The 27,101-nt window shown below is 36.7% G+C and overlaps 1 protein-coding gene across 18 annotated transcripts in view; it reads right to left on the bottom strand.

Moving 5' to 3' along the window:
- The window catches only part of LOC310892820 (uncharacterized protein), a 460,614-nt gene that overhangs the window by 103,577 nt on the left and 329,936 nt on the right, over positions 1 to 27,101 (bottom strand). For 15 of the 18 annotated variants that reach the window (XR_014578472.1, XR_014578473.1, XR_014578474.1 and 12 more), the window contains one exon: positions 27,011 to 27,076. The exons of 1 other annotated variant lie outside the window; for it this stretch is intronic. Coding sequence is in view for 2 of the 17 variants with exons in the window: in XM_083821048.1 (XP_083677174.1) it covers positions 27,011 to 27,076 (66 nt within the window). In the remaining 15 variants the exon portion in view is untranslated. Of the gene's footprint in view, positions 1 to 4; positions 27,077 to 27,101 lie in introns of all 18 variants that reach the window. 2 more of the 18 variants (XR_014578484.1, XR_014578486.1) reach the window with 1 other exon arrangement.

Raw genomic sequence — 27,101 nt, 5'->3', positions numbered from 1 at the left:
TTACTGTTAGAGTTGGTTTGAAACAATGCTGATAAAAGTATCCTCTCTAGTTGCCATTCTGGCCACATCTCTGCACTGGTTTGATGTTATTCCCCACCACCTCCTCCTTGCAGCTCAAATGAGTAGCTACCTCACCTTCAGCTCATGCTACTTGTTGTCTGCTCTTGTCTGTGCTTCCTCTCTCACTTATAATTATAGGAATACACTGTTACATATGCTATCTGTGTTCTGTTATGAAAGTATTAAAGAAGGAAAACTAAAAAAGAACTAAAAAAATAATAAAAAATGTCCGTAATAGTCAAATAAATCAGATAAATTATCTGCAAAAATTAACATGCACAAATCATAGCCACATAATTGCTACATCACTCCAGGGCAAACTTCACGGAATTTAGATGTGCATTTCTATACGCTAACATATATAGATTCACGTAAACATTCTAGAATTAAAAGTATTTAGTTTGCACTTAATTACAATGTTTCTGGAAAGCTCTCTCCCTTCAGTCTCTGATGTGTATTTATTCTTAACTACGGTTTAGTTTTTGCCTATAATTAATATAAATATCACAAAAGTGAGTTAAATTTGACAGAATGTAAGCTGCAACTGACCAGTGGTTGAGCTTCGGCAACACCTCCCATTATCATCTTTGCCAAAATCAACCACACAATTAAACAGCACAAACTTTAGTTGCCGTCCATTTACCACAGTTCTTTTGTTTCGCTATCAGCTGTCCTCTCCAGTTCAGATTTCATATTGTCAAAGCTATTTGCCTCCATTTTTAATGAACAAATTAGTATTTATTATCCAATTCAGACATCACCTATGGCCCCTCGTGTAACATTATCCTCATACCTGCTTAGGATTTCAGGTAAGTTAGATCAGGGTAACTTTGAGTCACAACCACATGCACCCTTCAGAGGCCTGGCACCGTCTAGGAAAAGTAAAGGAGCCTGCACAGAGACACTGTCTGTTTTAGTTAGGTGACTTGATCTGCTTAAAGAACCTCACACAACTCTTTCGCATCACAGTTGGCAGTACAGATGGTATTCTGATTTACCCAGGAATGTTACTCCCATGGCAGACCCTGAGGCAAAGACTTCAGTGGTTTTTATATTTTTGGTTTAAAACCTAAGCCCCACTGAATGAAGCTCCCAACTAGAAATATAACTCACCAAGCTAGAAAGACTGAATCAGAGATTTTTAGATCTGACATGCAAATTTCAGAATGTGCTAAGCCAGATCTTCCAATTATCTGATTTTTTGTTTGGCAAATGTTATGGGTGCCTCTACCTGGGAGCTTGGGTAATTATGCTTATCTTCTACAAGGCACTTAATTATGCCAGTTTACATTGCCCGCAGTCCTTTATGTAACCTGTTCCACTGAATGCTCTGCAGCAGGGATGAGAAACTTTCTGAGGCTGGGGTGCCAGACTTCACATACCTCTCCCACATTAAAGATAGAGCTTGTCAATAGAAACTGAACAGGGAGCCAGAAGCTGCTGCCATTTAACGATGAGTGATGTTGCCAATCACCTTTTTGGCAGACTCCTGCCCCCGTGCAAGGCAGCCGTTCCCATTTGCCGTCTCTCCGCAGGTTTGGAACCCAGGACATGTTATCTGTAGAATAAATCAGGACATCTGCCAGAAGAGGTGGCCCTCTCTGCCCTCCCACCTGACCTTGGCCATTTATTCCTCCACCTTGCTTGTGCTGACACTTGCATCTTACAGCTGCATCGTAAAGCAGACTAGGGAACTGACCCAAAAAGTAAACAGAAGAAATGAAAGATTAGATTGCATCTGGATCAGTCCTTGATCTGGCTTGTTAAACAGCCACATAAGCTAAGTGACAGTTCAAAAGGCCGTGTGGAAATGAGTGCCACTGGCAAGAGGAAGGAGCTTTCCTTTCAGTGGCAACCTGAACTTAGGCAGGATTTAAGTAGGCCTGTTCCAGGTTGGAGCCAGGAGCTGTGGGAACCGTGGCCTCTCAAAGTCACCTCATTAGGACTCTGAGAGTCCCCATCTTCCGTCTGTGCCCTAGCCTTACTACACACCCAGGCACCTATGCTGAACTCTGCAATACGGAATTAAAAATACTGTCGCAAGCAAAGACATGAGACTGTATTACAGACAGAGAGAAATTAGAAGATACAGTCAGAGGAGAAAACACTAGACACTCCTGAAAGAATCATGTAGGGGGCTGTTCAAGGTGGTCAGAACAGTAAATGAGGTATTAGCAACAGTCCTGTAAATATGTCAAGGCTACAAATAAATGTTGTGAAAATCAGGTATTAACAGTAATTATGCAACGCACAAAGGAGGGTCTCAGAAATTCCAATACTCCTGAAATGAAAATTATGGCAGAGCTATGGGTAGTTGTGACAATGGAATTAAAACCAGTATTAGATCTCTGATTTTCAGACACTATCAATAAGTTTATTTGAACTTTGCCAAAAAGAGATGGTAGGTACAATATATATGTAGTTACTTGTACAGTACTTGCATGTATCTTATTGCACTTATCCAATATAGAACTGTGTTCTCAGTCAGTTATTTACAAAGGTAAAGTAGACTGGCTTAGGATTTTCATGATGTCCACTATAGCCATAAACCATACAGAGAGAACCAATAAATTGTGTTATCTCCATACAGAATACAGCATTTTTATTATTTTTTTTTTTTTTAATTTGGTAAGTAACATGCCTATCAGTGATGTAGTGAGTACACTTTTCATTGCATTTTGATGTACAGGCACGCACCACAAGGCAAACATATGCCTCTTCCTTCACAAATAAAGTGCCATCAGACACTGCATCCATGTTTGTAAATCATTTTTGAGATGCTGTGTTCTCACACGTGCAATCTGAGAGCAACAACATAAGATGAAACATATCATTGTGAAACATATCACATCTATTACTTATGAAAAAAAAAAAAAAAAAGGTGGAATGGCACGATCCACTGCTAGGTCTATGTTGTGTGCTGAATTCCTAAGCAGAACATCTCATCACAGTGTCTGAGAATCTCAGCCCAAAAAGGACCGTCTCTCTAGAGATCACAGTATCTGCAAGTGCATCAGAAACTTATGTGATGCATGCATATGACAGACTCTGCCTTGGAACCCACCAGCTGGCTGAAAGATACTGACAATATATGCAACCAAGCAGAAAAATAATTACTGCACAAGTTTAAAAAAAAAAAAAAACTTTCAAAAAAAACTTTCCAAGTCCACACTAATTTACCTTTGAAATAGCCACCAAAGCATAACTTCCTTTTTAGCAATATAAGTTTGACATAAAATATTAACTTAAAGTACTTTATTTGCACATCCTTGAGGAGATATGACCTTGGGTATTGACCTGAGGAGATACAAGCATCATAGAATCATAGAATCACAGTATAAAGTAAGTTGAAAAAGATCTCTAAGATCATCAAGTCCAACCATTGCCTTGAATAAAGGCATTTTTGATTATTAGGTTGCAATGACACCTTGAAAGGCACAGTTTCCTCTAAGTACTCAGAGAGGCTCAAAGACAGTAGCAGATACAATCTTCACTCTAACTACTAGCTGAAACCCTGCTGAATGAGCCTTGACCTGGGTACAAAATTGTAGCTTAGGACAGCACCCAAGGAAATTGAGTAAATCCTTCTTAATGCTTCTGTTTTCTCCGTGAAGAAGGGAAAGCTGCACTACACTTTAGAGAATATACTTCTATGCTAGTAGGTTAGATGCCAGCAGGATAACCAGCAATAGGTGAAGTGCAAACTTTTAGCCTTTTATATAACATAAAAAACAGCCATAATGGGTTAGATCCAAGGGCCTCCTTGGTCAACATCCTGTCTCCAACATTGCATTCAGATGGATGCCAAAGAAAGATTATGGACCAGACAAGCACAGATGATACCATTAACAAAAGAATATGAGGTGTTTATAAGGAAAGAGAATTGCTTTGGATATTGCTAAGAAAGCTGCCAGGTGGGAAAAATGAATTGTAACAACCTCTTTACAGGAACTGAGGGAGGACAGAGGGTAGGTAGGACAGGTAATGAGATAACAGAATAATGAATTGTTATTCTATACTCAATAACACTTTTCTGTTTCCCAACTCCTCTCTATTTTCCATGGATATTATTACAGTGATTTCAAATCCACATTGCAATTGTTTCATAAAAGTCAAATTCCACACTATGCTCAATACCAGTAGCACTAGCTACAGTATAAAAGCTCAGCCTTTGAACTTAAGTTCTTTGCTGCAAGGAATCTCTCGTTATCTCTCGTTATATGTGAATTACTTCAAACAATCAGTACTTGAAGTTTGCTGAGGAGTGCAGGGGTCCCAAAAGACAGAAGCAACACCAGCAAAACCCAACAGTAGCAGCTAGCCAATAATAATGTGTTGTTAAATAATTACTATTGCTTTCTCTCTCCATCCTAGGATCCTTTGGTATCCATCCCTGGAACTTTGCAAAGAGAGATAAGTGAAAAATTCAACATCTAATATCAAATTTGGGTATTTCAACTATATTTGTAAAGCCACTTTGATGATACCTTCTCTATGTGTCTGACAAAGCATAGGTAAAAGCTATTATGACCTACATGTTATAAAATATTTTACAGACTATTGTAAACAGAGAAACATTCTCCTAATAAAACACACAGGAAGCTAAGCAAATAAACTACCATATTTTAACATATTACTGGAGCATTAGATAAAGTTCCTTGTAAAGACATAAACCAGCAAACAAGAGATTCCTCTAGTGTTCTTTTATTATTATTATTATTATTATTATTATTATTGAGACGCTGTACAGGGTATAGACACCATAACTATATTTATTTGAAAAAATAAATTACCAAATTTTCGCGTGGATTTTAGTTAGATAACTTCAAGCCTTCCTGGCTTGCAAACAGATTCTGATCTAGCCAACTGTGAAAGTACCCAGATCTTACAAAATGGTTCAATCTAACTTGGAAGTGATCAGAAAGTGGTTCAATCTCACTTGTAAGTGATTTTGCTTTGCAAAATAAATCCACCTGCCAGAGAGGTGTCGCATGACCCTTTTCCATACAAAAGGGTTACTGAGCCTTGATGATATTAGAATTTTTCAAAAGCATTTTAAAGCACAGTATTTAAAGCAGTTCAACTTGCCAAACAGCACTATTACATTGGCTTCATTCTTAACATTCGGCAAATGAGTCAACATGCATTTTCATTATTCAGTGAGGACTATCAGCAAGGGTGAGGCAAACAATACCTTAGGACATGTATTGTTTCTTCCTCTCCTCTTCTACCTCTACTTCTATCTCTCTACCAGTTCTTACAGGTTTACGATTGTTTAAAACTCTCTTCTGTGTTCCTGTCACTAGTTTAGCTAGTGATCTCACAGCAGCAACTTTTAATTTTAAATACCAGGCTTACGCTCCTTGCTAAATGCCCAGTAAGCTACATTAGAACAAAATGCACTTTCCCCCCTAATTTCCAGGGAAAACTATTTTTTGAACTCTCCTTCGTATTTGTAGATTATTCCCCTATTCCCAGAATATCAGTGGGGTAAATGAATAAAATGGTATGGCTATGAAAGCCTCTTCAAAAATTATTTATTATTATTTATTATTTTATTAATAATTATTAATCTCATATTTTACCTTTTTTTCTACCAGCAAAATACATTTTGGGAAAAGAAAAAAATCCAGTACTTCATATTCCTTTAAAACCATCAACCTTTGGAGGAAAAACAACATCAGCAACCAAGCAACCAAACACAAAAATAAGGAAAGACCGTAAAGTCTCAAGCAGCACTCCACATTCATTCAGCTAGAGCCTTAGTATGATTACTTGTGTTCAGGATGGTGTGTCCTGGAATCCTCACACTCCAAGTTTCTCCAGGTTGTATTCTGCTTATAAAAGGCAAGAAATGAATTTTCTTATCATCTAATCTGAAGACAGGAATTTTCTTTAGATTTGTAAGAATTTCAAATATGATGTTAACAGGTGTGGGAGTAAAATCCACAGTACCTATGTACTTACAGTTTATTTCCCAAAGGGATAGAATAGACTTAATGGAGCTGTAACATTTATTTCACAGACAACCCTTTCACTTCAAAATAAATCAGCTAAAGTGATTTCAAGCAAAGAATTTGTGTGTGCAAACCCAGTCTTGTCATTTGTTTAGGCCTACTTGCCCACTTCTCTGTTTCAGGACTACAATCAGAATTTACCCAAACTGGCATTGAACATCAATGATATTTCCCTGTATCTACCATAAGAAATAGTGGTACCTGAGATGACACCAAGCAAGATATCCATGGATAAATGCTGACTTTACTGAGGACCACTAAAGATTAGTGAAAGGAAATCTTAACATAAGATTAATGAAACTCATTGTCATTCTAAAATAGCCCTGAGTAATGGTTTAAATTCTGTGTTGAAAAAAAAAGTAGAATAAAGATTGTCAGAGGAAACATGGAAACAAAAACATTGTCCATTATTTTGCAGAAGATTAATCAAGTTGAATGAAATTGATAACATTTTAAATGATTGTAACTATTACAATTTTAAGTGAGAATATACAGTTCATATATGAAATTCAACTTTTTGAAGAGGCTTTCATAGCCATACCATTTCATAGCTTTCATAGTTTTTTGAATTTAAGTATGTACATAAGCAGCCTGCACTGAAATGAATTTCATTCAATCACAGCATAAACGACCCTCACCATGCTGTTAGCAACTCTCAAAGAAGATCGGCAGGAAAAGCACAGTGAGTGGTGTTAGTGCCAGCCTAAAGAACAGTACAGGTATGTACTTTACAGACAAAACAGGGAAGACACAACAGAGATCAGGCATTAACACAAAATAAATTAATTGGTGGGGTCCTGAATATCACAACTCAGGACACTATTTTATTTCATGCTTGGGTATACAAACATGACCTGAACATGTCTAACTGCAGATAAGCAATAATTGATCTTTTCTTAAATATTTGTTCAACAACATCTTGAGAAAACTTTCTGAAAAAAAAAAAAAGTTCAGTAAAAACTGGTTAATCATCATGCTAAACAAGAAAGGGAATCAGGAGAGATGAGGAGAGATGGTTACAAAATAATTTTAAATACCTTTATTTTGGTTCAGCAAGCCTAATGGATCATTTTTACCCCCAGTTCATATATACTTTTATATGAAAATAAGGATGTTAGAGAACCACATTAGTGGTAAGGATCCATAGCTAGGAAGGACCTCAGAGCATGGCAGCAATTCAATGGAAAGTGGATTTTTGCCTGCCTTGATAGGGCTTGAAAGGAGATAGCAATAGCAACACCACAGTGACAGTTCTGTGGCCTGTCTGTTCAGGGAACAGAGGTTTTATGAGGGTATTATAATATTATAAAATGTAGAAAAGAACAAGAAATATCATTTTACAACTAATGGACTATTTATTGACAATACAACAATGAAATGCTTTTAATCTTGAAAATAGGCAATTTAGAGGAGATAAAATGGTAGTCTGTAAGTATGTGAGAGGATGTCGAGCAAGACACAACTTCCAGAAAGAAGCAAAGAAGGCAAGGAGTGCAGGGACTTGCCTTGCAGTTAAAAGTAACTGTTACTAGGTTTCAACTCATTTCTTTGGTTTTGGGGTTTTCTGATATTCTTTGCTGTACTTGTGATGTAGAACAGTCTGGTGAAAGATTAGACAGCAAGGTAGGTTTAGACAAAATGTGGATCTTTCATTTATGCTGAAAAACAGATATGTGTGACCATGTTCCACCTATACCAAGTTCAACCTAATTTAACAAAAGAGGAAGTCACACCTCCTACCTCCTTCCCCTACTAAAACCTATGCACCAACAGTTGCAACGAGGGACTGAATCATGGACATCTTAATGAAAACCTTTTTATGGATTTCTCCAAATCCATACAGTTATTTGAGCTACTGCATAATGCACTTTTCTCCTAGAAATCTATTTTAATCAGTTTCTTTTATACAGCTAAAAATGATGCTCATTTCACATTTTCCTTAGTCTCCTCTCATGTATTCCATGGGCAAGTATACTGCATAAAGATTACTTCTGTGAATGTGTGACTGCTTATAGTAAGACTGGTACATTTCCTCCACATACATACAGTTCATTTGCTTACACCATATGTGATTTACTATTACCGTTACCTTTCAACTCTAGGGAGACACATGAAGCATGTGCCTGGCAGATGCAGAAAAGCAACAGTCTGGCTAACTACAGGTGTAACTATGTAAACCTTAGCTGTGCCAAGTAATAATTATAATATAAGCAAGGAACAAGGACTACTCACAGAAACCCCTCAGCTGTTTCAACAACAGGGCAGACAGGGTAAATCTTGCCCCATGGAGAGAACAGCAGGACAGAAGTACTCAGCTAACATCTTCACAGACACCTTCCCCTTCTGGACTTCTGGGTCAGCAGATGAATCTGTATGAGATACTCAGCACCCTATAGTGGTTGACCCTACAAGCACGTGGATTTCAGTTTGGCTTTATGCAACTAAATTGCCCTGCTGAATGAAAGCACCTACCAACTGGATCTTTCTTGCAGTGACAACCATTTAGATACGTAATGAAGAAAATGCAGTCCTATCACAAAATTTGCATCTCTTCTCTTTAACTGAGTCTTCACTTAGTGTTGTACTTTGGAAAGAGGCACAAAAAATTTATTTGGAAAGAGAGTGTTTTCTTCTCTCCTTTTATTTCTTCACCAACCAGGTCAGAATAAGAGATGGTGCTGCATTGTAACTGTACTGTATGTAGATCAATATCGCATAGATAGGATCTTGTTGCAGTTGCTTCTTGTTTTGCACTGTGGGGTTTGTTTTGTTTGGACAATTTTTAAGGGGAGGGGAATAGGCTGCTGCAAATTTAACAGATCATAGGTTTTATTGAGTAGTCTACAATGATTTGATCTTTTTCCCTGGTATTTTTAATGTGTTTAGAACCCAACATAGTTCATGAATAGTTCAAAATGCCTCTTTCAATGCTTGCTAGCTTTCCTACATCACTAATGAACAATTTTTGACATCGTGTCATCCACTGCTGTATTTCTGGGGGTTCTCTTTTGGAGTTCCCCTCATAACGTGTTTTGGACTTGAGCAACATAGCTAATTGTTCCATTTGCAGATGTTGCCATCTCATTGCCTAACTTTCTTTGCCATTCATTAATACTCTTTTTAAATAGCAACCCTCCTAGGAATGAACACTGGAGCATGCCACTGTAATCTTCTTGCCATAGAGGAGGGCGGCTGTATATTTTACTTTAGATTTTTTCATCTAGCCATTTTTACCCCATGACAAGGATTTCCCTCATCCCCAGTGACTACTTAGCTTCATTAACAGCTGGTCCTGTGGAGAAAGCTTTTGAAGTCCAAAAATAGTCCATTTGCTGATTCTCTTTTTAATTCTTTTGCAACATCTTGGTTAAACAAACAAACAAACAAACAAAACCAACCTGTGGTTTAGTGAGGAATTCATTTCCTTTGCAGAAATAGCCCTAGTTACTACCATATTTACATTAGTATTTTACCGTCTTAGTCTAAATATATCCTCCTCTAATTCCTAGTCTCTTTCTATTTCTTTCCATATTCCTGAAATATACTTCACTGGACTAATCTGAAACAGTTTTCCAAAAACTGGTCACAGTATTTGCTGCTATTCAGTTCTTCAGTACAAAAAAATATTACATGGAAAAATCTAAATAAGAAATGTTCACATCCTTTATCACATTTTTCCAATAATAATTTTGCTTATTGCAAGAACCAAGCATTATTTCCCCTCTCAGAATACAGAGATTGAGACCTTTTAATTACATTAGTACTAACATACAACAAGCAAAGCAACTGAGGAACTCCAAGGAGAATCAAAATCCTCAGACCTAGACACTTTTATTTGAACCCTTCAGAACTTTTCCTTTTTTATAGTCTTGAGTTGTAAATTTCCCAGATGAACCCTTCCCGCTTATGCGCTAAACTTTATTCTCACATTTGTGGGATTTCACAGTTGTGTGAAATTCATATCTGAAAATTGCAATTTGTGATTACCTCGCTTTGTACCACATTCTTTAGAGTTAAGAGAACACCCCTCACATAAAACATTCAATTTGTCATTTCTAAGGTGTAGAACATACAATTCACAGCTTGTGGCATGTGGGAGTGCAATGGATGTAAGACAATTTGGAGCCCTCTTTATCCTGGGCTGCACTGCATCTCTTCACCTAATTTAGCTGAGTAAGGAGAGCTCAGCTGCCCATGAGCTCCAGTAGTGGTCCTCCCTGGCACCTACACAGTACAGCACATTGGGTTCCTCCAGCTGTGTCCTGACATGATCAGAGTGCCCACGGTCCACAGGGCTGGCCTGGAAGATGACCTAATGGGCATTTTCTTGCTCCCTGTGGCAAGAGAGCTCTCCTACAGATGGACCTGGGGCTTCTAGGGATGTTTCTGACAGCTCTGGTGCTCTTTGCCATAGAAAGGGACCAAGGGCCAGGTGAGGATAAAGAACAGGTGAAGTTGCATGCTGTAGGCATGAGCATTTCTTCACCTTCCTTAATGAAAAGTCAATGCTGCAGATTACTTAAAGAGAAAAAGCTGAACTTTTCCATCACTGGTTCACATGCCATATTCCTGTCATCTTAGACAGTGAAGATCAACAAAACCAATTTTAGTCCTATTTGTACAGTCAGCTGTGCTTTCAGGATCCATTGAGCCTTAGTACTTGAATTTCAATCAATGCTGTTTACTTAAAATACCTTCATTACTGAAGTCTTTATATGTGCATACATTATGTAGCTTTTAATATTTATGACAATGAAATAGTATTATTAAATTTATGTTATTATTAAATATATGATATGCATTAATTTCAAGAACTGAGGAGCAAGCTGCATAATTACTACATTATAAAATAGAGTAACACAAAATACATCATACTCATAAAGAAAACATTCATATGTGATGCATGGCCTTCAAACTGTGAGATGCTAGTTTTTAATTTAGAGCATTGAGGCCAAACCTTTAACAAACTGCCTAGACAGAACTTTTACGTGCATATTTTGGACTAGTCTTGGTCTTGGCAAATAAGAAGGTTAGTCTGTTGATCTTGATGATGATAATGACATTTGGCAGGAGCTTGGTCAAGTCACTTAATTGTTCTGAGCTTTTGCCACATCACAAAAGGATGTCAGACTCCCAGGTACATCCCTTCTGTTTAGAAATGCTTATGGAAATGCATTAAATAGAGGTACTTAAAAGAAAAAAGACACAAGGACTTTTGCTTTCAGAGTAACAAATCTGAACGCTTTCCTGAATATAAATGCCCATTTAAAGGCTTCAATGAGACTAGGAGAGAGAAGTTTGAAAGAACTAGGAGAAAGAAGTTTGAAAGTTTGTGTATTTCTGTATTTTTCTACCTATTTTCTATTGCTTGGTGTGTGTATTTGAAAAGCCTTATACATGAATGTATCATGTTTAGAGGTGCATCACACTTAATCCACTGAAATGTCCAGTGATTTTTTTCATAACGCTGTGAATTGCAGACTTGGAAGTTAATAGCTTTACATTTCTTCCACATTCTGATTACAACAATAATTTTGAGTGGATGCCATTGCACTTCTATATATGAAGCTGACTTATCTTTAGATAACAGACTCTATTTCCCAAATGATACGGTTAACAGAAAGATAACAGCTTAGAGAGTTCACCTGCAAACATTATTTAGAGGAAAATTATGAAAAAGATTTATATTATATTTTTATATGATAATTATTTACATTTCCCTTTTTTTTAAATAGTTTAACTGCATTGCTATTGTGCAGTTTCAAATTAACACTCAAATTTACACTTGTTGGATTATGTTATTCAGAAGATGCTAAGACATTTAAGTACATGGCCTTTTAAGATCGTCTAGTCAAATATCAAAGGACAATTTTCTTTGTCTAATAGATGGTCATTAATGTTTCATTTCTCCTTTGACTTTGACCATTCCTACTGCTAGTAACAAGGCCCACTTCTCTTGGCAGACTGATTTAAAAAAAATAATAATACTTTTTCTGCTTGCAATTTCTAAAAAAAAAAAAAAAAAAAAAAAACCAGAAAAAACAATTCTTTTGTTCCTAAAAAACTTGATTTAGTTAAGACCTCATCTGTACATTTTCTGTAGTTTCATGTCTCCTCTCTAATTGTCTTTTAGTCTTCACACAACTATTTCCCTGTAGCACAGAACCATTGTCTGGCTACACACAACTATTTCTTTGCAGCTGGGTGAACTCCTAGGTCCAAGTTTACAGAAAAGCTTTCATGGTTTAAGAAGGGACAAGAATTCACCACATTCCCTAAGTCACTTATTTGTCTTCCTCTTTTTTGAGTATAGATGAAGAAACTTTTACACTGAAAAAGTAATGAACTGGTGAAATTACACTCAAGAAAATTTCACCCTGGAACAAGGACATGTTGTTGTTGTTGTTCTTAACTAGCCTCAAATTCATAAGAAAGGCTAATATTCCAAAACATAATTATAAATTACATGAATTTGTATCCTTTTAATCTGCATGCAAAAAACCATCCTCAGGTTACATCTCTTAGCACCATTCAGATTTTTTAGATTCTGTAACAGCTCTTAAAGATGAGCGAAAACCACGTATACAGAGACAAAGGTAGAAGAAAAATGCAGATATTAGATAATGGTCTGTCTCACTTACATTCCACAGAATGAGAACTGAATGTGCATGATCTCGTTAAGGAATATTCCTAAACATTTGTCAAGTATATATAATCGCACATTTGCTCCAATCAACAGGTTTAAAGCTTAAAGCAGATTTTAAATTGCTGAAGTGCTCTGCAGATCTGAAGCTACACAGCATTTTTAAAAAGAACAAGCATTTTCATATGCTATTGCATTTAACAAAGATAGCTACATGTCCAGTATTTTAAGCACTATGCTACGGACACTGACAAATGATGACTGTGCCAGAATTTTATTTGCACATTTTAACTTCCTTCGTTAAGGACTTTATTTCTTCTTATAGGCAGGATTTATATTTTTATAGTATTTGGATGCCCTCACATTTGAAATGCAAAGTTAAGTCTGAAGAATTTGCCTTTATTGTCAGTGCAATACTGTGAGTAAAAAATGACATTAATAAAACTAATGTGCCTAATCCATTTTAGAGAATTTGACTTCTCGGTATTTCCTACTTTCACATATATTAAGTGAAATATAGACTTATATTAATGAATACTTACATTTCTTTATGCACAAATTCTGTTTTTATTAATGCTAGATCTGAAGTAAGTTTTTACTAAGTGAGAATTTCTACTATCAGGCCTTTTAAATGTTCTATCACATTTGGGGATTTACGTTTAAGAGACGTGGTATAGGAAACATATTGACAGAAAGCAACTATAAATTGTAAATTTCTCTCCTTTCTATTAAATGGAAAGAAGAGAAACAACCGACCGATCAGAGCACTCAGTAGAATTTTGCAACACATATTTTTTTAAAATATTGAAAAATATTTGTAATACTCTCTGACGAGAAATTAGTATCAAGTAAATTATGATTGTCTGTTAATATCTAATATTATTTTAAAATATTTTTATTTTTCCTCTCAATACTGCCTTGAATGTGAATCACTTGCCTTTATGTTACAAAGCTTTGTATAAAACAAAATCTTTGAGGATACCTAATAAGAAGATCAAGACAAAGAAATCATTGTTTTATTACCACAATAACAGCCTGTTTTGTTCTTTAGCCATTTAATTTAACTTGTAATCAGCATTATAGCCCCAAACTCTATTTTTTACAATGAACGTAGCAATTTGTAATAACATTATTTGATAACTCATAAATAAACACATTCTTCTCAAAATAAGAATCTGGACAAAAATCTTCAAACTCCATTTGGATGCTGAATATATAGGGTTTAATAACAAAAAAAGCTCAGCTTAAGATCTTGGTATTTCTCAGTGTAGATGCTGCTGTTTTAACATGTTCCATAACCTCCAGAAACTTTCACAGAGCTGAAAAATCTGAAGCAGCTGAATTTTCTTTAAGGTGATGGAAATTTATAATGACTTGACCAGTTTAGTGATATTTGGGGAATTAATGAGCTATTCCATTAATATGCATCATGTGGAACTGCTGTTGCACTCTGGAATGGGCTGATAGACCACCATTCTATGTCTGGAAGTGATCAGCAGTCAATAACTTCATTCTCTCATAAAGCACTTAATTTTAAAAGGAAAGAAGTTCTGTAACCTCAACAACTCTTTAGTGCATGGTTTGAATCAGAAATATTGCTACTTCTAGCGCCACTGCACATACTGTTCTTATTCACGCAAATGTTTAACATTCTTGATTCTAACTAGGAATTTCCCTAAATTAAGTTCTGTGGTAACAGGCTGCTGATTAATTACAGTCCATATAAAAGCTGGGGTTATCTTTGTCTTTTTTACATGAGGCTTTGGAGTGTTTTATATTTCTCATTAATATAAATAAACTGAGCAGAGCAAAGGAAGGCACCCACACGAGCTAAATTCTCCCCAATGTTGACACTGTGCAGTAATAATATAGCTGTGCTATAATCATTTAGTGTTGTCTTAGACAAGACTGAACTAATCGACATCATTAGATACATCATCTAACTGTGTCAGTATTTAGGCAGACTTATGGTTATCTGCATGTCCTCACACTGGATTTTAAGTTTATCCTCAGCTTTGAAATTTGTGGGTTCCTAATACTTGAGAATGTGGGATAATTTTAAGATGGTTTCAATATGTCTGGAATGTATGCTACACTCAATTACTACTCTTCAGACTTACCACCCCTCTAATTTAGACTTCTTTTTTTATTAAAAAAAAAAATGAATAGGCAATACAAAAACTTATTGCTGTGAGGTCTTCTGTTTATTTACAAATATGAAATTTTGTCTGTATATCTCTATGTTTAGAGATATAACTTATATGGTTTAATTAGAAAAAAAAAATAGTTGCAAAAATGTATCAAGACAGATGAAGTAAACAATGCAAAGCTGTAATGTCCACATGTCCTTTCCTCACATCTACATGGTCAGAGACTCTTTCCTGAGTACAAATGCAGTTGCTATAGTCCCATTCCTTTTATTCTCTCTTACTCTATATGACTCTTCAATTTCCTTCCTCTTCTTACATCCTCTCATGCTTATCACATAATAATTCATCCTCCCTACTCCTTCCTTCCTCCCACACAGATACACTCTGTGCCTCTTTCTCCTTTCTTCATTGATGAATTCAGGTGCAAAGGTTTAGTTGTGGAAAAGGTAATGAAAAATTACCATTAATTAATCAGTTGTTAGCTCCTCCCTGTTTGGACCATTCATTTCTAAAATTTATAAATGCATACTGCTAAAGATTCAGAAAGAAGTCTTATCTTTAAAAACTAACTGATAAATTTCAAAACCAGATAATCTATGTTCATGTCTTGCAATCTCTGCTCTTTGAATAAAACATACAGTTTGAAAATAAATAGAAGACTGTGGTAGCTAGTTCTGAAATATATGTTCTGTGTATGGTAAATTCTTCTTACTAACAAATAAAAGCATAGAAAATTTCCAAAAGTGACAAGTTACTTATTGTCAATTAAAGTTTTGCAAAGTTGATCCCTCAGACTGCTTTAAAAGCCCATTATTTTACAAAACTCAAAAACTGAGATTTTAAGTTTTCTTTGAATAAATATTGAAAATAAGATTATGGAAAAAAAAATCCTCAAAAAAGGAAAAACATTGCCAATCCATTATTTAAAAAGTAAAGTTTAAGGAAGAATTTTCCTTCTTTAAATATTTTCACACTGAACCTCACTGAATTATTGTTGAAGCACCCGAGTTCAAGTTCTGCCAAGAAAAAGCCCTAACAAAGCTGTTTTCTCAGATTTACATTAAACCTCTGATGAAGCATCTGAGTGCAAGTTCAAATAAATTAAAGGCCCGATCAATAAAACTGGAAATCAGCCTTGCAAATCATGTTGCCTACTAAGGACTGCCATTAAATTAGAGTCAAATCAAATTACACAATAACGAACAGCAGCCACTTCTCCTGCTTAAGAAGGTATCCTTAACACAGCCCTACGCCGCCTGCAGATTCACACAGCTGTCTGCTCCAAGCTACCAGGTCCCACCTTGGTGTGGGCACAGCCTGGGAGCTGTGCAGCCCCACGCCGCAGCCTTGAACCACAGCCCTTATTGATCCACTTTGGTATTTCCAGCAGCTCGCACGGCTAATAAAGAACACATTCATTAGACAGGCTGCATGTTTACTTCCAGAGCCCAACCCCTGCGCCTGTCTGGTAGCCATGCTTCACTCCTGTCTACAAGCACCAGGCTGCCCATACCCACCCTTTGTGGGGCAGCAGCGGCCCTGTGCCCATCCCCATGCCCATCCCCACGCCCATGCGAGCTGCCCCTGCCCCAGCAGCAGAGTGGGGCTGCCAGCAGCCCTCAGGATGGTGCGAGGGCTGAGGCTGCCTGCCCAGCCAGTACTCCCTGCCCTCAGGTGCCTTTACGGCAGGAGAGCGGGCATAGAGCCATCTCCCACTGCAGACCACAGCACAGGATACCCAGGGAAGATCAGGGGCTCCTTAAAGAAGGGGCAAGAGAAGGGGCTGCATGCACCAGCACGGCTGGCAGCAGCATCCACAGGTGCATCAGGTGTGCATGCTGCTTTCTGTTTAAATTGTTGGCCTCAAGCTGGCCAGAGCATGAAGCTTTAACTGAGTTTTAACTTCACTAAGTGTTACGAAGCACTCCAGTTTTTCAAAGCTGTATATGTCTCTATGTTGCTCATATTATCTCATTTTACAACAGCAGTAGGAATGAAATTAGGGCACTATTTATATATGGGGACTGCATGTTTAGACAAGAACCTCATGTTCAGAAGCATGACAAAGAGGCAACACCAAGAAGTTTATGTATTTAACATCCTGCAATGGGGTCGATCATTAAGAAGCTTCGGGTCAAAAAGCTGTAAAGATGCCTATGTGTCTGAGATTTCTCTTTTGTAAGTTGCCCACATGCTGTAAATCAACAGTATGCAGGCTCCTAAATGTCCAAGTCATTTTGGGAAAAAGGTAGCAGCATGTTACATAAAGTATGAGTTCAGTTCTTAGATTTGGCACTAAAATTACCTTTTTGGCCATTCAGGTACATTTTTACTTCAAAATGAAAATAACAGTAGAGATATCTATACGTTCTTCTTGTATTAGAAGCTGAATAATTCAGCAGGACAATATACTTCACAGTATTTTATAATAATGCCTCTCAAAAACCCCTTTATCACCACAGGAATCGTGTCCTTCATAAGCAACATCCTGAGTAAATGCTATCTAAAAACAAAAATATTTTTTTAACAAAACCTCCCTGTGGCTGTACCGAGATTTCCAGCTGTGTTACTTCTGATGGACTCAGGCACGCAGTCTGGTCTCCAAGTTTATGTGAGCAATAATCAATATACACTGATTACTACTGAGCATTTTCAGACACTGCCTTCCTATAAAGCCAGTGAAGAGACACAAGGACAATATGTGAATTTAGGAGGTCTGAGCTTAGTTCTTTACACTACACAACCTGGAAAAGGATATTTGGGCAGTAAGGCTGAAGAAATTGGAAGTGGATATGGTCAGATATGTTCCATTGGATAAATCTAGCCTAAATCAAAAGTTGTTAGCATTTGGACAAAGAAGCAAAACACATCACTAATTGTGGAGCTGAACAGCTGCATTGGTCTACTGGCTCCCCGTACCCGAGCCCACAAAGATGCCTGCACACAATGACACCGGCTTCAGCAGAGGCCCTCAAACACAAGGGTCCAGAGGCATAGCTGCTGTGTAAACTAGCTTTGCCACTATGAGTGGTGTCCTTGGTACAACATGCTCAAAACTGCCTTGGGTAGGTAACCTGCACAGGATGTGAATAGAAGCACGTTTCAGTAGATCAGTCACAGGCTACTTCAACACAGCATAAATCATAATTTAATACAAAGTCTACACCGCAGACATTCTTCTCCACATGAAACACTCAACTAACACAGGTGAATCTGAGAGGTTCAAAGAACTTATAGAATAAATCCCCTTCAGCTGTGTACATTAAGTGTATTTGCGCTTTCTGAAGAGGCAGAGAGGCTGGAGATAGAAATATCCCCCAATAGTGGAAGACTCGTGGGAAAAGCTGTGATTGAGAATGGTAGTCATGAATTCTCAACCCCGGACATGTGAATACTTGGAGACATGCTCAAGCCATAAGGCTTCCCTTTGTTCCTATGTTCAACTCTCCCAGTCACAGGCACTCTACTTCCAGACCCAGACTGAACACCTTTCCTGTGCAACCTTCCAGGAAACCAACTATTACAGCGATTGCTATTACTGCGGCCCAAATACTGTCCCTAGTCTAAAGGGGAAGTTCTTTCAAGGGATGGTGAAGTTGTCCTAGGAAAGTTCCCATCTGATGATTTCATCCTCCTCTGGGAAGTTAACAAATTTGTCTCAGCAAACATTGAAATATACGAGATGTACCCCCCAATAAGTGCTTATTTATTTATTTATTTGTTTGTTTATTTTAATCAACGTAGTGCAATGCAGAATAAAACTTATACATACATGTATGTATATGCATACATACAAAACATTTCAGGGACTGACAGTTACCTTTTCGCAGGCCTGTAAGTCTGTTTTTATAATGCAGTTACCACAAGGCTGGGTGCATGTTAGGGAAAAGTGAGCCTTATAGTGTATTTAACGTCCAGGGACTTAGCTTGAAATATATTCCACGCACACACAGCTTGAGCAAGTCAAACCCATTGGTCTCAAGCTAAACCTACAAAGGTAGCAGTACCAAACAGCTTATTCTCCTTCCCTGCTGGACGGGCATTAGCAGAGAGGCCTCATGGAGAATTTGGTTTGAGAAAGCTTTTGCAGTCTGCTAACTATAAACATGCAACAACACTGATCCCACTCTTCTCTCACGCTGTCAGCGTATTATTCCATGACCATCCCTCTTGCCAGTATATTCTTTGACATTGCCATCGTAGTGTCAGGAAATTAAGAATCAAAAAAATAAATAAATAAGTAAACAAATAAATGAATAAAATCAACCAACCAACCAACCAAAAAAACGGCTGTGTATAAACGACAAGTATGTGGAGACAGAAAAAAGAAAAATGAGGGAGCCTGCATTTCCTAGATAAACCACAGATAAAACCAGATAATTCACTCTCAACCATGGAGATAAAGCTTTAGTTGAGCAGACTCATAACTCTCAGATGAAGGCAATAGTGTAGTATGTTAGCTGCACGTTAAAAAAAGAAAATGCCTCCCCTCTGTTGCCCAATCGCAAAAGTAAAGTAGGCAGTACAAAAAGGCTGTTCAGACTCTTAGAAGAAGGATTAATCTGCTATGCTCTACCTGTATCCTTTTGGTAAGGCTCTTGGAGCAATAGTTGGAGCATATCAGCATCAGTCTTACTCAAACCAGTCAACTACATCAGTCAGAGAGCCTTAAAGTACAGCATTTTAGCGGTGAGATTTCTCTGTTTAAAAGGAGGTGCAAACAAGGCAGAAGAGAGCAATGGGATCCACAGCTATTATTCTGTAAGATCAAGTAGGCTGTCAATCACATTTGCAAGAAAAGAAATAAGGATACTGGACACAGTTCCAAACAAAAGAGAATGTCATGCTAGAAAAGAGAGGCATCATCTTTGAGGTTTTATTCAGGCTTAGTAAATATTCCTAAAATGACTTCATCAACGTGAGCCTTGCTCTTAGTGCTTCCAGAAGTAGTAGGAAAGAAGAGGTGGCAGGAACAAAACAGAGTAAGAATTTATCTGAAATTTCCATATAAATTATATAATTTGCAATAAAATACAGCTGAAATATCCAGAAGCTCTGTACAAAATTACTCTACCAAAAGATCACTCAGATGTAAATATTTTTACTATGTGAGAAAAGACAAGGCTGAAATCATTTAATTCTTCTGTGCTATGTAATGCAAAAGCATTAGCTTTTCAGTCTTGTATTTAACTATGCTATAAAAGCAATATTCACATTGCAACAGGGCTTGCCAGATGTATTTAATTTTAGTTTTATTAAAAATACCAGAAGCTGCTCTTAATAGATAAATGAATGTCATATGAAACCACATCCAAACAATTCAAAAAATTTCAAGTGCACTTCTACTCCAACTTTATCAGTCAAATGACCTATCACAGGTCTCTTGTTGAAGAGTTTCAATAAACAAGTTTTAGAGGTTATTTTTTTTTAAAGAACAGATTTGAAATGAAAACATTTTCTGGGATTGCTTTTAAATATTTTACCACATTTTTTCCCAAAAATCTCTAAAGAACTGCAACCTGTTTGAAGATGAGGAAGTTAGATGAAGCATGAAAACAAGTGAAATGCATCATTCTCTTCTGCTTAAGTGGAATGACAAAAACAGGAAGTGCATCAGCTACAGGAAAAAAAAAAAAAGAAAGAAAAAAAACACATTTTATAATGACTTTCAGCTTTCATAATACAAATCTATTGGATTATTTTTAACAGCTTAAAAACACGATATTAGCTATATTGACCCAGATTCACTTATAAGTTTTTGACAGTTCTATGCTATTTCAACAACATAAAATTGCTAAAAGCTTGCTTTTCCTACTCTGGTCAACTGGATTAATGGCAGCTTTATTCCACTGACAGGGCTCAAAAAGGCTGGGTCCCAAACACCCAAACTCTGTAACTGCATCTGACCCACAGTTATTAACTCAGAAATGTCCTTTTAATTATGTTTTCTTTTGACATGACTCTGGACAGAGGCATTCTGGGCTGCAGATGGAAATCCAAACTCTCCCCATCTCTCTGGAGTGAGTTAGCTCTTAAGGCAAACAGGATCTGGCATTAAAGTGGGTTTTCACCAAGTTGCAAGTTTCTGAGTTCGGAACCAGGGTTAAGGCCTTGGATCATGCTTAATGAGTTCGGAACCAGGGTTAAGGCCTTGGATCATGCTTAATCTTTACCAAGGAAATTGTGGCCACAAAAGGGTGTTGGGCCGGTCAGTGTCTCCGTAGTAATGAAGGCAGTTGTTCTGTAGGACCAAACTTGTGCCAAACACCTGTGTCTCCCCAGAATAACAATGGAAGCTGCAGACTGCTTGGTCCTAAGGATTTGTCCCCAGATATCCTAGTGGGTATTTCTCCCACATCCAAGAAGCAAAGTAAAGGCATACCAGTATGGCTTGCTTATAGGAACAAACACTGCTAGACAGACCCTAGATTTGGAAGACGTTCATGTTAACCCATGTTACAAAATGCATTTATTTGCTGCAGAAGTCACATCGCAACATAATGCTGAATGCTACACAACTGAATAGTACTCCACCAGCACTTTAAAGGTAAAAAAAAACACACCAGACTTTGCCTAAAAGAGACAATATGTTTTATGGCTTTAAAATGAAATCACAGAAGACCTAACTCCATCCAGCTGTTCTTAATAGAAGTTTTTTTTTTTCCCTTTGTTTTTCATTCTCCACCTTAATCTGCTTCAGAATTACCTCAGTCTCATTCATTTTTGCTCGTAACTTGATAACTCTTACCAAAATAATATATTGCACGTTACAGGGTAAAAAATAAATAAAGAAAGAAAGAAAGAAAGAACAGAGAAAGAAAATGTATATTTTTAAAGCTAGTGATGCTGCAATGGAAATTTGCATAGCAACCTGTAACTATGCCTGATAGAATTACAATTTTATCATGCATTTTAAGGTCAGATGAAACATTCCCACATTTTCTGCATCAGTCATTTCTATTTGGTTCAGCTTAGTATAAGCAATCCCCCTTATTTTGCAACTAATTGAAGAATTAATATAAAAGGATTGAACACCTGTTGCTCTGCTGGCAGAAAACAGCAATTAGAATTACAGTGGACTTAAAGTAGAAAAGAAAAATTTTAAAATAGAAGGGGAAGAAAACATACTGGTGACCAGAGTCCTTTTGAATCCACAGAGGATATTACAGTTTTTATTCAGATTGTGAGTGGTCCCTGTTAAGTTTCCTTGGTTGATGGAGGTCTCTTCTCTACACCCCCATTTAGCCATTGCCCCCTTAAGCATTTTCCATTAGCCTGGAGTAGCTGTGATTCACTCAACATGCTCTCTCCTTGTTCCCACACACTTTAAGACAGGCTTAAAATCCATTGTATGTTCCCCTAACTGTCAGAAAGATCCTCTTTACCAATTTCCTCTTACAAACATTAATAACTGAAAAAAAAAAAAAGCTATTAAAAAGAGAGACTAAATCCATGTTCATCTCCTCCTTTTATTTGTTATCTAGGAAAGCGGTTAGGCAAGCCTTAAGCTGGAGTAGAAAAAGTCAAATGTAGGGACGTGTAAGTAACTGATTTTTTGAATAGACAGAACTAAAAGGAGAACAGTAATCACAATAAGAGCAAGCATCACATCCACTTAATATAAGAATTCTTAACTTTCCTTGCTGCTGCAGAAAACTAAAAAATAATAAAAATGCATGCTGGGGTTGTCAAACATTTTGGTCTGGTCACCTGCAATAAAAGTAAAGCAGCAAATGCAGAAGTACAAAATAAACCATAGAAAGAACTATTTGCTATTAAGCCACAGCACCACCGGGGCAGGGCTCAACTCTTTTGCCTTATATCAACAAATCTTAAATCATTTTTAGGCAGAATTATCACTGTTACCATTAATAGTAAATGATTAAGTTCTACTCCTTTCCCCTTTTCAGGGAGAACTGTGTTAATACAGACAGCATTGTTTTTTCTCAACTATTTCAGAATGAGCATCATTGTCTGCTCTTTATGTGGCAGTAATGCCTTCTACCACAGTGATGAGAACTGAATGCATCTTTAAGGACATTTTCAGAAGCAGGGCCTCACTTGAAAAATCATGGCTGATAGACCAGCACAGTCCTTTTCCCTTTCATTTCATTTCTGGGAACGGCAGAAATGTGAAAACACTTTCTTAATTTCTTTGCTAAGATATCTACTTATGAGATATATATATCTAATGGGATTTTTCCAAGATAAGGAAGACTGAAAAAAAACAACAGCCATGAAACAGGAATGCACAGCTTAGGACATAAACATCAGCAGAACTCCATAAGCACACCTTCATCTTCTATTCTGACTGGGATAAAATACGTTTTGCCCCTCGGTGTGTTCTGGCACCCTTTCTTTAAAAACGGTATGGGACAAAGAGGCAGCAGAGGGCCCGAGGAGGGCTGGTTCTGCGGCTGGCACCCAGCCCACCCAGGAGGAGGTGAGGCCACCCAGAGTTGCACCTCGCCACCCCATAGGGTGGGTGCCCAGGGCTGACAGAGAAGGAAGCCGTGTGTGTTGTGCCTCCCTAGAGTGGTGCCCATCACTTCGGGGTAGCTCACGCAGGAAACATGCCTTCTCAAAGTCCTCCTGGTTAGGAGGACTCAAAAGATGCATCAGAATGTCTGTCGGGGCCAAAAATGATGAGAGTGTTAGGGGTCAGGACTCAGGTAGGCTGACAAGCTGTGTCAGGCCATGGATGCTGAGACTCCAGGATGAGATCAGGCTGAGTGGCGTATGAATCACACAACAGTGAAACACAGCCGGGGCTGCAGTGTCTATGTAACACTGGGTTGTGTATGCATAAAAAAAGAATGTCATAAACCCAAGGAAGATTGAGACCGACTTGTGATACTGCCCCTTGCTACCCAAGTAGCAGCATGTAATATTTTTTGGAAAGTGTTGTAAGGACAGAAAGATTTGTTCTTTTTCCTTTAAAAATAATGTGCATCTGAATATAAAAAATATATAATCAACTATGTAAGACAACCTATTTCTATGGAGGAAGAATAAAGCATTAAATACTCAGTATTTTTATGAATTTATAAATCAAAATGAAATTTTAAAGCTTTCTTGTTAATGGAATTAAAATCATCATCAGTCTTTCTTAAGTGTCTGCAGTACACAGTCACAGTCCATTAAGAGAACATGTTAGTATTGTTCGTAACAGGATGTAAATGAAATAATCAAGTAATCAGGACTATTTCAACATCAATAAAGCCTCAGAGTGATTATTATGTACAGCCATGACACAATACCTTTTTGCATACTTTCCCTGATCAGATTAAAGTGATGATGAATTCCTCGATGGCTCGAGTGTGCTCCAAGGAAAGCTAGAAGGTTGTACAGTTAACTCCCAGGGTGTAACTCTAAACCATACAACCTACTACCTCAACCCGGATGCACACAGCTTCCGACGGTGACCATAAAGTCTTCTTCACTTCTTCAGCATTTCTTTGAAATGTGACAGCAGCCACAGGCCTACATATTTCCCATGGGGGTAGGCTTTCAACTGTTGAAATAGTCTGAAGTTATTCCCCACTTTTTAGACAACAAGGCATATTCTTAGATTTTTCTACTGCAGAGGTAAAAATTATCTTCCTTCATGTTTACATATGTATAAAGATATAATGTGTGTGGTTTGTATGTATATATATGCATATATATCTGAGAGGAACGATGCAACTAGGTTTCTGGATAAGAATGACCATTTGGCTTTATTTTAAAATAAAAATAAAATGTAAATTTAAGTGTCTCTCTTTTTTTTTTTTTTGAGTGTAATGCCTTATAATGATATATTTACTAAAGCTAGCAAATTGTGTATCCTACTCTCCCTCATTGAAAACCTTACAATTTCCTCACGTTTCTTTGTAAATTTTAGTAAGATATTAAGCCAAAGGTTGCTTAAAGCACCAGATAACAGAACAAATTACTTATGTTGGAAGATAAAGCAACGGACAAGAGAAGCATTCCAAAAACAATATATAGTTTTGTTTGAAATGCTCACTTGGGCTTGTTGTCAAATACCACTGAAGTGCATGCTACATAAACTTTTGCCAGATCACCATACTGACACAGACCCATAGAAGCGAGCTTGTGCAGTACGTTTCAACACAAGATCGGATCTACGGGTTTATGCCAGTTGGCATTGCTGATTAGCATTTTCCTTTTAAATTGAGACACAGAAGACTTTAAACAAACAAACATATGAAGCAAGTGTAAGGACGAGTATTTAAGAGTAAAAATATTGTAATTAATCCTAAAGAACGCTACTTTAAAACTTAACTGCATAAATGGTGGATGCACCAGACAAGCCAAACATTTGTCACTAGTTTGTTTTTTGAAAAAGGAATAAAACCCACTTTTTTCCAGATTGACTGCGCAACATTGTTTTGTCTTCAGCAGGAATTAATGTCCTTTTGAGCACTCATGAACTCTCAAATCCCAACAACTTGAATCTGACTGCAGTATGCACACAGCATGCAAGACCAGAATCCAAAATCGGACACGGCATAAAAGTGAACAATATAGGTTTGTCCTTTGTGTCTGAGACCACATCATGTACTACAACTTAAAACAAAAATCACCCCACTAAATCTGAAAAGCAATGAGGCACACTGGCATGCAGCTCTCAAACAACATTATAAAGACTTCTTAGCTATTTCTTCATGTTACAGAGTATCTAAGTACTGCTTGACAATAACTTGTTGACTAAACAATGCTTATTAATCAAAGCAAATAAGTTAATTTGTATATTTTATTCACTAATCCTCCCATCAGTGTTATTCCCCAGTAAGATTGCAAGTAGAAAGGCAATCTTGCAAATCTTCAGGGTTAACTTCTACAATAAATACTTTCTTCTTATGACGGGTAAGCAGTACAACACAAATTATCAGACCCTAAATGTAGGATGTCCTATGCAACAGACTCAAAACAGATCCTGAAGCAATAATCAGTAGTTTAAAAAGGTAAGACACAGACGCAGTTTTATAACTTACATATTTTAAAGAAAATAATTTATAAACACTGTATCTTAAAACACAGCAGGGTAACTTACAACAATATAGCCACAAAAGCATTTGTAAAATACAGGCATAAGTTAGTAAAATTTTAAAAACAGGTTCTACAGAAAGGTAATAAGGTCTCTTATAATTTTAGCAGCTTACTGAAATCTGTATCTGAGTAAGATTTTAATGCCTGCCTTCCGTTAGCTCCCACTGAAGGCCTAATTCTGTCATCGTTAGTTGGATAAAGCTCCTTTAAAAAGAATAAGCACTGCCAATAATAAAGTTTTTAAGTCAGGCCAATGCTAAATTTTCTTGCAGACTGTAACATGTATTTCTAGTTCACTAATGACTGCTGAACATTACTAAATGGCCTTTTTTTTTTTAAATTTAGTTGATTAAAATCCTGCATGCTCCAATGTATCCTTTTGCATTTTAAAAAATAATGTCAACTATTTTTTAATTCTATAACAGTATGTTTTAAACTCACTTTCACTTCATATACAACACTTCAGCATTCAGAAGGAATGATATTTTTATAATTATTTATTATTATTATTTATTATTATATAATAATTATTATTATTAAGTGTTAACTTGAGAGAATATGTAAGAAAAAACTCAAACTAGAATATTTATCTTAGTATCAAAAATAAGTATTCGGACTGCATATATAATTTACTGAATGATTCTAATAAGTGCTATAAATTGCTTCTCAGATTTTCTTTTTTTTTTTTTTTTTGGTTAATAGAAGAGGTATTTCACGTTTCACAGAGACTGGTCTAGTATAGTTATCTACTAGTATATATACATGTCATGTAAATATATATGTCATACAAATACAGTAGTATATATATCTGTAATACATATTTACTAGGCATAACAAAAGAACAAATTGTATATTGATCTTTCAATCCATTCTAAAGCTTAATGGAAACAATAAGTATAAAGGCTACCCAAACTGTAATATTCCCAACAGAAAGTAATCATAGCAAAAGTTTAATATATATCTATAAAATGATATTTGTAGTCTCTCTTAAGGAAAGAAAGTATTTTAAAGGTAATCTGCTTCATGTTCTTGCCATGAACTTTATTAATTAACAAAAAAATAAATATTTAAGATCACTGTATTACCTTCGTTGAATTCTAGTATAATTAACGTCTTCAGTTTCCTTTTTCATCTGAAATTTTTTTCTTTCACTAAAACAAATGAAAGAGAAAGATT

This window comes from Anser anser (genome assembly GCF_964211835.1).
Source record: "Anser anser genome assembly, chromosome: 1".
NCBI lineage: Eukaryota > Metazoa > Chordata > Aves > Anseriformes > Anatidae > Anser > Anser anser.
Note: the sequence above shows the minus strand (reverse complement) of the source record. Positions and strands in the feature narration are given on the sequence as shown.